Consider the following 14,265-nt stretch of genomic DNA (forward strand, 5'->3'; position numbering starts at 1 on the left):
CACTGAAACCCAGGAATATTGAGAATCCATTCCTGCCCTGGTGCCAGCCAAGTCTCTGTAATGGCCACTACATCATCATTCCATGTATGTATCCAAGCTCTCAGTTCATCACCTTTGTTCCTGATGCTTCTTGCATTGAGGTACACACATTTCAGCCCTTCTACCTTACTGTCTTTACACCATTTTTTCTGCTACTCCTTCCTCAAAGCCTCTTTATGTTAGATCAGGCTTTACTCCATGCACTTCTTCCACTGCTCTATCGCTCCGGGTCCCATCCCCATTGCAAATTAGTTTAAACCCTCCCAAACCATGCTAGCAAACCTACCTGCAAGGATATTGCTCCCCCTCGAGTTCAGGTGCAACCCATCCAATCCGTACAGGTCCCACCTTCCCCAGAAGAGATTCCAATGATCCAAAAATCTAAAACCCTGCTCCCTGCACCAACTCCTCAGCCACGCATTCAACTGCCATCTCCAATTCTTACCATCACTGCCACGTAGCACTGGCAGCAATCCTGAGAACGCCACCCTTGACAATTAGCTGTGCTTTGTGAAAGTTTGAATTAATTGGTCATTTGGGAGCTTGCAGAGCTGCACTGAAGTGATTCCCGCCCAGCACTATCACAAAAGACTTGGAAGCAAAGGTAAATTTTTGATTATGAGGTTTTATTACAAACAGCAGCTAATTCTGAAGCTAAGAACAATTAGTTCAGACATGACATTTGAAATACATACAATGTTTTGAACTGCATTTTTTTTGTGGCTCAATCGGTAAACACTTAGAAGGTTATGGGTTTGAGCCACATTAGAGACGCATGAATAAATATCTAGGTTAGGTTCATAGTGCTGCATGGGGAGCCTATGTCTTGGTCAGACATTAACTGAAGTCATATCAGTTTTCTCAGGTGGAGATGTATGAACTTGCACTGACACCATTTTAAAAAGCTGAAAAGATATCTGCTCAATCCAAAATCACTGGAAAGAAAAGGTTATCATCACATTGATGTAAACGGGCAAATATGCAAATTCTACATCACAGCAAGCAATAGTATTGAGGCTGCAGTTAAGTTGTGTGAGGAATTATAACAGTGCCACAGACCGCTGTGGAGGCCAAGACATTGTTTATTTAAAGAAGAGGCTGATAGATTCTTGATTAGTCAAGGTGTCAAAGGTTACAGGGAAAAGGCAGGAGAATGAGTTGAGATGGTTAATAAATCAGCTACGATGGAATGGTGGAGCAGACTCAAAGGGCCGAATGGCATAATCCTGCTCCTTCATCTTGTGTCCTTAAATTGCAAATCTTTATTATAAATAAATTACGACCATTTAAAAAAAAAAACAAATTTTCACAACTATTCATTTTATTTAGACTTACTGATCAATGGCAGACATTTACAGAGGTTTGACAAAGATGATTAGTTGCTTAAAAGCTGTTTAATGAATCTGAGACATTCATTTTTCTTTATCAGTTGGTAACTTTGTTTTACATTAGCTAGTGGACAGTGGAGCATTCAGCCATCACAGGAGCCAGCCCCATCCCCACACCATTACAGTCTTTCAAGTTATTCAACTATTTTCTTGTTAGTTTTTGAGGTCTCCTATTTTAAGTTTAGCAAATTCAGTTGCCAGCTTCAGTGCTTTTTCAAGGCTGTTGATGTTTTTTCCTGTGGCTTGAGCAGACATGTCTTTTCCTCCTCCTCTTCCATCCAGTAATTCTGATATATGACCAATCCAATCACTGGCTTTCAAACCCTTGCTTACAGTTTCCTGAAAGTTTAGAAACAGAAGGGAAAATGAACATAACAGAAACTTTGTGTGGCTTTGAACAATGCTTTCAGGCACTGTTTTCCCCCCCAACCACTCCTATCCAATGGGCCAGGTCCATGTTTCAGACACATGCACAGTGTAAGGATACTGGTTCTATGCCAGCCTAATTCTCACCTGGGGCAGGCAGATTGAGTGCATGGTTACAGGATGGAAAACACAAGTAGAAATACCATCTCTGGTTAATTGTCACTGCTCAGAAGTGCGGAGGACAGAGAGTGACAAGCTTGAGCCTTAATGTGACATACTTAAGACTGGTGAGACTTAACAGTTTGGTTTCAATAATTGTTAAGAAGCATTAGAGTGTACTTATTACCAGTTCATAACCCCTACAACTTGCATCTTCAGCCAAGAATAAGATTATAACACTCCACTCCCAAGAACCACTGCATCACTTAAGCAATAAGTGGCATAACTTTATCCTTTAGCAGAATTTAGCCCTCCAGAATTTGAGCTGTTCACATTGCACAGTGTAGGTATTTATATATACATCGTTTTGATTTTATTCAGTTCTGTAAACTGAAACATTAAGCAGATAGAAAATGCTTACAATTCATACCACCAAATGTGTATAAACCATCAGACTCCAACCTGTGACCTGTCCCAGAGATCTCCTCTACATCCCAACATAGACCAATATTTGGAATTGCTTTGCAAACACGAGGAAATCTGCAGATGCTGGAATTGCTTGATTTGCTCAGGAAAAATACATGCACATTTATTCCGTTAACAGAAAGGCTGTTTGGTTGGTCAGGAAATTGGCAACTACCAAATATCCAACTTTACCTGGGGCACTTGGCACAAGCACGTGATTGTTCCTGCATCCTTATCTACAGCAAACAACATTGCTGCCGTCTGAGGCGAGTGCGTCTTAAACAGCTTTAGAGATTCGTTCAGTGCCTGGTGAAAACAACACGTGGTCAGGCCCAGTACTGTCCAACAATTGAACACAGATGTAGTCAATATCCAAAAAGCCCTTCTCACCTTGGCTGGTGCCCCTGGTTCCATTTCCATTACCACCAGAGGCTGGTTTGGATTAGTGTCTATGAACTGCTTGGTCTTCTCCCGAACCTGTCAATGAAGTCAATATTATTATTCCACTCCCTTCAGGCAACTTCACTTTGGCCAAGAGTTCAACTACCAGAAAAGATGCATTAAAGAGTGTTCAGGGAAAGATTGGAACAGGAGACAAATTTATAATCATTCTTAATATCTCGAAACATAATAAATTGCAACCAATCAGATCAAGAATCAATGATCAACTTTCTTTGCCATTTACATTTACAGATATTAGGAATTGGGTGTGTTGGCACCACATGCAATAAAAACAGCATTCAAGTCTTACAAAGAATACTAGAACAAGTTAGAAGTATGGATATGGAATAAATACCATCATGTATTCACAATGTAAACAGCACTGTGAAGAGTGGTTAGAGTGTCTTCAGTACCGTGCTGTGACAGGGGATATAGATAGAGGGTTGGGAAGAATCACTGATCAGACTGTCTGCCTGGTGAGAAGAAACCTTTTTAAAAAAAATTCCAGCTGGGTTGGTAAATAAAGCAAATCCATACTCAAGATGCTGCAACCAACAAGGTGCAGGAACCGTTTAGTGGGTTTTTCATGAAGTTGGCTGAGGGAATGATATTGTTCTGAAGACCTTGTGTATCATTGGTTTGTTCCCAAGACTTTTCAAAGGAAGAACAGCAGCTCTATCAAAGAACTACACACACAGCTTTGTGCTGAAATGAAAGCACAGATATTTATTTCCAGAATTTGAACAGCTGAAGAGGAAATTCTTCACACAAATTAAAAATCAGTCAGATATAAAAGTGCATTGATTCTAGATAGGAAGCATTTTATTATACTGCATGCTCAAGCAATAACTGGGTGTGTAGTTGATCTGTGATCTCTAATCCTGAAGTTTATTTATTCTTTAAATTGGTTCTCTTCGGCAACTGATGTCAATCACTCCACAAAAATAGAAGTAATTCATCAAGCAGGTTCATGGACAGAATAATTGAGGCTTCTCCCCCAAGACATGAAACCCATCTGTACATATTATGAAGCATTGGTTTTTCCAAGTGAAGACCCATGATCCTAACAAAATTCACAAGCGTAAACAAAAAACATCTATTGTTTTTAAATACAGCAAAGGAATCCTAGGAGTGAAATAGTTATTTTCAGGGAAGCAGTAACTCAAATATTTGATTACCTTCTTCAGCAGCTCTGCTTTCCCGGCTCTGTCCAGGTCGTCCATAGTTTTCTTCAGTGACTTCAGCTTGTCTCTCAGCTCATCCTTCTGCCACTGGGGGATGACTGCAGTGCCAATCATCTGAAAATGAAACAAATCAACGACAAAGATTAGATATTACAAGGACGGACAGAGACCATTTTTGTTATCAGTTTTATTTCCACAGTAGTTATTTATTTTTTTCTGCACTCTTCCAATTTCCACCACTGAATGGATAGTGTTTATTGGTCTACAGATCAACAGACACTGGAAACTCCCCAAATCATCACCCGAGCATAAATCCTCAGTGACTTGTGCACCTGGTGACCCTGTGATCTCTGTCTGGAAGGCCGATGCTAGGCTGTCTTTAAAGAGGGTGAACCCTCGCTATGTGGAAGCCTGACAGAGTACCTGATAAGGCTCTGAAAACGTGCCAACAAACTGGCGGGGGTATTCAAGAACATTTTCAACCCCTCACTGCTACAGATGGAAGTTCCCACTTGCTTCAAAAAGGCAACAACAATACCAGTGCTTGAGAATAGTATGAGTTGCCTTAACGATTATCACCCAGTAGCACTCATACAAGACATAAAGGTACAGAATTAGGCCATTTGGCCCATCGAGTCTGCTCTGCCATTCAATCATGGTTAATCTTTTTTTCTATCTCCTCCTCAACCACAGTTCCTGGCCTTCTCTCCATAACCTTTGATGCCATGTCAATCAAGAACCCATTATTCTCTCACAACACGCTGGAGGAACTCAGCAGGTCAGGCAGCATCCGTGGAAAAGATCGGTCGACGTTTCAGGCCGGAACCCTTCGTCAGGACTGTAGAGGGAAGGGACAGAGGCCCTATAAAGAAGGTGGGGGGAGGGTGGGAAGGAGAAGGCGAAGGCTGGTCAAACCTATTATTCTCTCCCTTAAATACACCCAACAACCTGGCCTCCAGCTGCATGTGGCAACAAATTCCACAAATTCACCACCCGATGGTGAAAGAAATTTCTCCACATCTCAGATTCGTGGATATTCTCCCCGTTTAGAAAATAGTCCGCACATTTATTATACCAAAGTGCATTTCCATGCATTTTCCAACATTGTATTTCATTTGCCACTTTCTTGCCCACTCTCCTAACCTGTCCGAGTCCTTCTGCATCCTATCTGTTTCCTCAACAGTACCTGCCCCTCCACCAATCTTCATATCATCTGCAAACTTGGCAACAAAGATATCTATTCCTTCATCTAAATCATTTATATACAGCATAAAAAGTGGTCCCAACACTGATCCCTGCAGAACACCACTAGTCACTGGCAGCCATCCGAAAAAGGATCCTTTTATTCCCACTCGCTGGCTCCTACCAATGAGCCAATGCTCTAACCATGTTAGTAACTTTCCCGTAATACCAGGGGCTCTGGTAAGCAACCTCATGTGTGGCACCTTGTCAAAGGCCTTCTGACAAGTCCAGATATACAACATTCACTGCATCCCCTTTACAAGTAGGATAGATAATCTCCTCAAAGAACTCCAACAGGTTTGTCAGGCAGGATTTTCCCTGAAGGAAACCATGCTGATTTTGTACTATCTTGTGCTGTGTCACCAAGTACTCCATCACCTCATCCTTAACAATTAACTCCAACATCTTCCCAACCACTGAGGTCAGGCTAACTGGTCTATAATTTCCTTTCTACTGCTTTCCTCGTTTCTTAAAGAGTGCAGTAACATTTGCAATTTTCCAGTCCCCTGGTCCCAGTGACTTATGTACCTTCAGGTCTTTCAGCTTTTTGAGCACCTTCTCTCTTGTAACAGTAACTGCACCCACTTCTCTTCCTTCACACACTACAACATCAGGCATACTGCTGGTGTCTTCCACAGTGAAGGCTGAAGAAAATACTCATTTGTTCATCAGCCATCTCCCTGTCCCCTGTTATTATTTCTCTTGCCTCATTTTCAGTGGTCTTATATCCACTCTTATCTCTCTTATTTTTAACATACTTGAAGAAACTTTGACTTCCCCTGCCAGCCACGGTTGTACTATTTTACCATTTGAATATTTCTTCATTTTTGGAATACACATGTCCTGCACCTTCCTCATTTTTCCCAGAAATGCAAGCCATTGCAACTCTGTTGACATCCCTGCCAGCAGCTCCTTCCAATTTACTTTAGCCAGCTCCTCTCTCATACCACTGTAATTTCCCTTACTCCACTGAAATACTGCTACATCAGACTTTACTTTCTCCCTATCAAATTCTCTAAGGAGCCGCAGTTTGATGCACTTCATGCAGATGTAGTTACCAGGAGACTGGAGGTCTCCCAAATTTCTCACATCTCACGCAAGGAACACACCACCACCTCTGGATCCATTCTCAGCACATTAGCTATATAACAACAGAAAAATAAAAATTTTTTTACTTAGAACCTCCACCAGTACTTGCCCAAGCCTGTTGAGCCAAAGCCAGACCACCATGCCCCACTCCGCTTACACCTCCTTTCTTTTTACTGGCCCATGTGGATTGCTGCCCATTGAGAAAAAAACATCCTGTTGTGCCACCAACGAACAACCTCTCATGTTCATTGCTGCCTGCCGAGAAAAAAAGATGGTAGGATCTTGGCAGTGTGGAGGAACAGAGGGATATTGGGATCCATAACCACAGATCCCTCGAAGTTACTACGCAAGTTGATAGGCTTGTTAAGAAGGCATATGGTGTTTAGGCCTTCATTAGTCAGGGGATTGAGTTCAAGAGCGGTGAGGATCTATAAAACACTGGTTGGAATACTGTGTTCAGTTCTGAGGGATGTGGAGGCTTCAGAGAGGGTGCGGAGGTGATTTACCAGGACACTGCCGAGACTAGACAGCATATCTTATGAGGACAGGTTGAGCGAGGTAGGGTTTTTCTCTTTGGAGCAAAGGAGGATGAACAAGATGATTAGATTCAATTGATTGATTGAATCCAGGGACCCGTTTCCCAAGAGCAGACGTGACCAATATGAGGGGCTTAATTTTAAGATGATTGGATGGAAGCATGGGGGAAGTCAGAGGCAAACATTTTTGCACAGAGAGTAGTGGATGCAAGGTATGCCCTGCCAGGGATGGTGGTAGAGGCAGATACATTAGGGGCATTTAAGAAACTCTTAGATAGGCACATGAATGACAGAACAACAGAAAGCTATGTAGGAGGAAAGGGTTAGATTGATCTTAGAAGGTTAAAAGGTTGGTACAATATTGTGGGCCGAAGGGCTTATACTATGCTATTATGGTCTATGTTCTATAAAGCCTAAGGGAGCCAATTCTGCCAGCAAACCCTAACTCACATCAGAGTCTTATCAACCTATCTCATATTAAGACCATAAGATAGAGGAGCAGAAGTAGGCCATTCAGCCCATCAGCTCTGCTCCACCATTCAATCATGGGCTGATCCAATTCTTCCAGTCATCCCACTCCCCTACCTTCACCCCATACCCTTTGATGCCCTGGCTAATCAAGAACCTATCTGTCTCTGCCTTAAATACACCCAATGACTTGGCCTCCACAGCCACTTGTGGCAACAAATTCCACAGATTTATCACCCTCTGACTAAAGTAATTTCTCCACATCACAGTTCTAATTGGACGTCCTTCAATCCTGAAGTCATGCCCTCTTGTCCTAGAATACCCTATCATGGGAAATAACTTTGCCATATCCAATCTGTTCATGCCTTTTAACATTCAGAATGTTTCTATGAGATACCCCCTCATTCTCCTGAACTCCAGGGAATACAGCCCAAGAGCTGCCAGACGTTCCTCATACAATAACCCTTTCATTCCTGGAATCATTCTTGTGAATCTTCTCTGAACCCTCTCCAATGTCAGTATATCCTTTCTAAAATAAGGAGCCCAAAGCTGCACATAATACTCCAAGTGTGGTCTGACGAGTGCCTTATAGAGCCACAAGATCGCATCCCTGCTGTTATATCCTATACCTCTAGAAATGAATGCCAACATTGCATTTACCTTCTTCACAACTGACTCAGCTTGGAGGTTAACCTTTAGAGTGTCTTGCACAAGGACTCCCAAGTCCCTTTGCATCTCTGCATTTTGAATTCTCTCTCCATCTAAATAATAGTCTGCCCATTTATTTCTTCCACCAAAGTGCATGACCATACACTTTCCAACATTGAATTTCATTTGCCACTTCTTTGCCCATTCCTCTAAACTATCTAAGTCTCTCCGCAGGCTCTCTGATTCCTCAACACTACCCAACTCCTCCACCTGCCTCTGTATCATCGGCAAATTTAGCCACAAATCCATTAATCCCGTGGTCCAAATCACTGACATACATTGTAAAAAGCAGTGGTCCCAACACCGACCCCTGTGGAACTCCACTGGTAACTGGCAGCCAGCCAGAATAGGATCCCTTTATTCCCACTCTCTATTTCCTGCTGACCAGCCAATGCTCCACCCACGCTAGTAACTACCCTGTAATTCCATGGGCTTGCTAAGCAGCCCCTGTGCGGCACCTTGTCAAAGGCCTTCTGAAAATCCAAGTGCACAATGTCTACTGCATCTCTTGTCTACCCTGCTTGTAATTTCCTCAAAGAATAGCAGTAGGTTTGTCAGGCACGATTTTCCTTTTAGGAAACTATGCTGGTTTTGGCCTATCTTGTCATGTGCCTCCAGATACTCCATAATCTCATCCCTAACAATGAATTCCAACAACTTCCCAACCACTGATGTCAGGCTAACAGGTCTATAGTTTCCTTTCTGCTGCCCCCCCACCCTTCTTAAATAGCGGAGTAACATTTGCAATTTTCCAGTCATCCGGTACAATGCCAGAATCTATTGATTCTTGAAAGATCATTGTTAATGCCTCCAAAATCTCTCCAGCTACTTTCTTCAGAACCCGAGGGTGCATTCCAACAGGTTCAGCAGATTTATCCACCCTCAGACCATTAAGCTTCCTGAGCACCTTCTCAGTCGTAATTTTCACTGCACAAACCTCACTTCCCTGACACGCTTGAATGTCCAGTATACTGCAGATGTCTTCCACTGTGAAGACTGATGCAAAATACGCATTCAGTTCCTCTGCATCTCTCATTACAATATCTCCAGCATCATTTTGTATTGGTCCTATGTCTACCCTCGCCTCTTTTACCCCTTATATACTTAAAAAAACTTCTAGTATCTTCTTTGATATTAGTCACCAGCTTCCTCTCATAATTCATCTTTTCCTTGCTAAATACCTTTTTAGTTTCCTTCTGCAAATTTTTAAAAAGCTTCCCAATCCTCTACCTTCCCACTAGCTCTGACTTCCTCGTATGCCCTCTCTTTTGCTTTTACTTTGGCTCTGACTTCACTTGTCAGTCCTTCTTCCCTTTAAAAATTTCCTCTTATTTGGAATATATCTGTCTTGCACTTTCCTCATTTTTCACAGAAACTCCAGACATTGCTGCTCTGTTGTCCTTCCTGCAAATGTCCCTTTCCAGTCAACTTCGGCCCGTTCCCCTCTCATGCCATTGTAATTTCCTTTATTCCACTGAAATACCAGCACATCGGATTTTATTTTTTTCCTCGCAAATTTCAATGTGAACTCGATCATATTGTGATCACTGTTCTCAAAGGGTTTCTTAACCTTAAGCTCTCTTATCACCTCTGGAGCATTGCACAACATCCAATCCAGTAGCGCCAATACCCTAGTGGGCTCAACAACAAGCTGCTCTAAAAAGCCATCCCTTAGACATTCTACTTTCATGTTAAAATTCCCAACAATTATCATGACATTGCCTTTCTGTCACGCCTTTTCTATCTCCTGCTGTAATTTGTAATCCACAAGCCGGCTGCTGTTTGGAGGCCTGTATACAACTGCCATTGGGGTCCTTTTACCCTTTCCATTTCTTAACTCAACTCACAGAGACTCTACACCTTCCAATCATATGTCATCTCTTTCTATCCACCTTGTCACAGACCTTCCCTTGGATTCCCTTCCTCCTCTCCGTTTTCTCTACAACTTAAAACTTGTTTTTCTCTTACTTCTTATGGAAAAAGTCATTAGCAACAAATATTAACCCTTTCTCCCATCAAATACAGCCTGACCAGCTGACAGTCTTAGGCTTTTGCCGTTATTTCAGATTTCCAGTATTTGTAGATTTTAAGATTTTCACTTCCTCTGATAGCTTGGTTTTAATTCAAGCCTCTACTAGATATATTTGACCAAAATTGGCTAGAGTACAAGTTCTCTCAGCCTGAAACCTCTCCCAGTCTTGACAAATTGCTTCCTCACCCTGTTCAGTCTTTATTTACTCCATTATCTAATGGCTTTATTAAAGCTGTATGCTGATGTAAATCACCTTTATTACAATATTACACAATATTATTGTTGATCTTTATGGAAAAAAAACTGAAACAAAAACTCTCAAAGGCGAGCATAAATGAGAAAGATTATCAGTCACTTCTATCTAATCCATTGAGGTTCCACAGATTAACATACCCAGTGAAACCATTCCAAATTCTCTATCCTGTGCAGGGAGCCATTTCAGTGCAAATCACTCTAAAAATTTGTAGACAATAACACAGGTTTTCAAGAACACACGTTCTTTTAAAAAAATGTTCTGAACACGATTATTTGAATGATCTTAAAATAAACTAGCATTTTTGACTTACCTCTGTAAGGTCAGCAATTTCTTTCTGGATCTCTTTACTGGGAGTAGTTTGAACTTGGACCTTTGACTGGAGTGCATCAAGAGATTTCTGGAGAGCATCTGCCTTTCTTAGAGCCTACAAAAGATAATGACATCCAAATCATGAAATCTTGGGAACTCTTACTACTTGCAACATCTTAATTGGTGTAACCAACCTTCCCCCCCCCCCCACCCCCGATGTCAACAAATGAGCACATCATTGACTTCAGGAAGTGGTGGTGGGGGGGGGTGTAGTGCAAATGCTCCTGTGTACATCAATAGGTTGGGATCTTCCAGGTCCTAGGAGTAACAGCATCACTAGCCTGTCATTGTCAACCACACAGATGTTATGACTAAGAAAGCCAACCAAGGCCTCTACTTCCTCAGGAGGCTAAAGAAATTTGGTTTGACCCATCAACCCTTACCGATTTTTATTCATGCCCCACAGAAAGCATTTTGTCTGGATGTATAATGGCTTGGTGTGGCAATTGCTATGCACTTGACCACAAGAAACTGCAGAAGGTTCTGGATAGAGATCAGCACATCACGGAAATCAGCTTACGCTCCATGGACTGTCTATACTTCTTGCTGCCTCAGTACAGCAGTCAGCATAACTAAAGACTCTATCCATCCTGGATATTCTTAAACCTCTCCTCTTCCATCCGGCAGACGACACAAAAGCCTGAAAGCACAAACTACCAGGCTCAAAGATGGCTTCTACCCCACTGATACAAGACCTTTGGTTACCTAATAAGATTAAAAAAAAAGACTCGCTGAGTCCAAATGCAGCATCATCACTGCTCCAAACGAGTCAATGAACTGATTGGAATAACTCATTATTACATCAGCACACTTAACACTAGGCTAACAATAGCCTCATCAAAAATTGAAAGCTTATTTCAGCAAAACCTCAATCAAGTTGAAAAATATTTTCTGGAAAAATTGGTCAGATGAAAAACAATTAAAATCTCCAACTATAAGGAAATCCATTTTCTTCTCTCAAGGATTCATTAAGCACAATCACTAACCTTTTGTGCCTCAAACCCTGTGACTGCGACTATTCTCCTGATGCCCTTAGCGATAGCTTCTTCTGACACAATCACAAAAGCACCAGCATGGCGAGAGTTCTGCAGATGCCTGGAACAAAATGGATACATTCAGACTACGTAAACTAAGGGGAACTTCTCTGAAATAGAGATGTTCAAGGAGTTATCCAATTAAAATTTTCTGCACAAGTGATGAACTGAAATTTCCCAGGGCTGATACTGAGGCAATTGTTTTCATGACATAAATGAATGAATTGGATACACTGGGCACAATTAAAAACCACAAACAAATTGCTGAGGAGACCAGCAAGCCTGGCTGCATCTATGGGAAGGAATAAAGAATCAATATTTCAGGCAAAGATCCTTCAAATGAAGGGGGAAGAAGCTAGAATAAAATGGTTGGGGGTGGGGAAAGAATACAAGCTGGAAGGTGATACGTGAAGCCAGGTGAGGAAAAGGTAAGAAGGTGCACGTGTACACACACACACATCTTTGGCTATTAGTGCACAAAGATATTTAAACTGCACACAAAAGGTTGTCACCCTTTACCTTGTTGGCATGTTAAGTACCATAAATTCCGGTGTATAAGCCAACCCGAAGTATAAGCCGACACCCCATTTTCAAGGTTAAAAAAGTGACCTTTTCCATGTTACCTTTGTATAAGCCGACCCCTTTTGTAGAGGTTTTTGAATTAACCAGAAAAGATCACAAGATCTCACATGCTGGTACTCAGCTTTGCCAGATCCGGAACCTGGAAATTTTGTGAACCAGTACCTGCTAAGAAAGTAGGCCTACACATTGTAGAGCGTTATAAGTGAATTCTTAATAAATAAATCAGGGAGGGAAGTTTTGGTTTAGGTTCCCAATGGTAAAGAATCCTCTGAAATGTAACTCCCATGAAACCATTTAGCGCCTATCGTAATCTCGTTAAAACATAACATGGGGTGGTGGGATCAGTACGTGTACTCAGTATTAAGTTTGCGACCACCATGTACAAAAGATTAAAACGAATGCGATATGATGCTGGCTTGAAGCTGAAGGTTGTTGATTTTGCTAAAGGAACAAATAATTCTGCAGCTGCTAAGAAGTTTAGTGTAAACGAGAAACAAGTGAGAGAGTGGAGAAAGGCAGAGGACATGCTGAGGGAAATGCCAAAGGCGAAATCTGCAAACCGTGGGAAAACATGTCAGTGGCCAGAACTGGAAGAAAAAGTTTTAGAGTGGGCGAATCAACAGTGATCGTCTGGATTAGATTAGATTATGAGGACACTAAGTCCTCGTTTATTGTCACTTAGAAATGCATGCATTAAAAAATGATACAATGTTCCTCCAGTATGATATCACAAGAAAAATACAGGACAAACCAAGACTAAAACTAACAAAACCACATAATTATAACATATAGTTACAACAGTGCAAAGCAATACCATAGTTTGATAAACAGCAGACCATGGGCACGGTAAAAAAAAGCCTCGAAATCCCGTTAGACTCATCATCCCATGCAGACGGTAGAAGGGAGAAAGCCTCCCCGCCATGAACCTCCAAGCGCCGCAAACTTGCCGATGCAACACCACTGGAAGCACCTGACCGCAGCGGACTCTGAGTCCATCTGAAAACTTGGAGCCTCCGACCAGCCCCTCTGAGCACCATCTTCTGCCAAGCGCTTTGATCCCACCCCGACCGCTGAGCAACAAGCAAAGCCGAGGACTCGGGGCCTTCCCCTCCGGAGATTCTGGATACATTGTTACCAGAGAAATGATTTGAGTTCAAGTCTTGAAATGGGCCGAAAAACACCATGAGGTCAGTGCAAATTTCAAAGCTACGTGAAGTTGGTGCAGCCGATTTATGAATAGACGTGATCTTGTGTTGAGACAAAAAACAAAGATTGCTCAGAAGTTGCCGAGTGACCTTGAGAATAAGATTACAGCCTTCCAATCGTTTGTAATCAAACATCGAAAGGCACATTCTTATCTGCTCTCACTGATTGGTGACATGGATAAGACAGCAATGTTCTTTGATTTTGCTGGCAACCGCACTGTCAATCAGAAGGGGGAGAAAACAGTCCTTGTTAAAACAACTGGACACGAGAAGCAACATTTTGCTGTCGTGTTAACGTGTATGGCTGATGGGACCAAACTACCAGCGATGGTGATTTTTGAGAGGAAAACATTCCCAAAGAAAGAAGAATTCCCGCGGGGTGTTGTTTACATTCAAGAACGCGGCTGGATGGATGAAGCGGGTTGCTTGAAGTGGGTCAAAGAGGTGTAGCGTCGACGTCCCGAAGGTTTCAGGAAGGAAAAGTCGCTACTTGTCTGCGACATGTTCAAAGCGCACTTGTCAGATGAGACAAAAGCAGCACTGAAAGCTGAAAATACGGACATCGCAGTCATCCCCGGTGGTTTGACGTCCGTGCACCAGCCACTAGATGTGAGTTTGAACAAACCATTCAAAGAATTCATGCGTCGACAGTGGAACGAGTGGATGATGTCTGGAATTCAGTCATTCACTCCAGCGGGAAAT

General features: G+C 42.1%; 1 protein-coding gene across 1 annotated transcript in view; it reads right to left on the reverse strand.

The window, feature by feature from the left end:
* Positions 1–644: 644 nt before the first annotated feature.
* The window catches only part of aars1 (alanyl-tRNA synthetase 1), a 63,304-nt gene continuing 49,683 nt past the window's right edge, over positions 645–14,265 (reverse strand). The window contains exons 16-21 of the mRNA XM_072279271.1: positions 11,729–11,837; positions 10,684–10,797; positions 4,037–4,156; positions 2,808–2,894; positions 2,610–2,723; positions 645–1,766 (exon numbers count right to left, since the gene is read on the reverse strand). Of these exons, the coding sequence (XP_072135372.1) occupies positions 1,581–1,766; positions 2,610–2,723; positions 2,808–2,894; positions 4,037–4,156; positions 10,684–10,797; positions 11,729–11,837 (730 nt within the window). The 3' untranslated portion in view covers positions 645–1,580. The remainder of the gene's footprint in view (positions 1,767–2,609; positions 2,724–2,807; positions 2,895–4,036; positions 4,157–10,683; positions 10,798–11,728; positions 11,838–14,265) is intronic.

This window comes from Mobula birostris, chromosome 15 (assembly GCF_030028105.1).
Source record: "Mobula birostris isolate sMobBir1 chromosome 15, sMobBir1.hap1, whole genome shotgun sequence".
Taxonomy (NCBI): Eukaryota; Metazoa; Chordata; class Chondrichthyes; order Myliobatiformes; family Myliobatidae; genus Mobula; species Mobula birostris.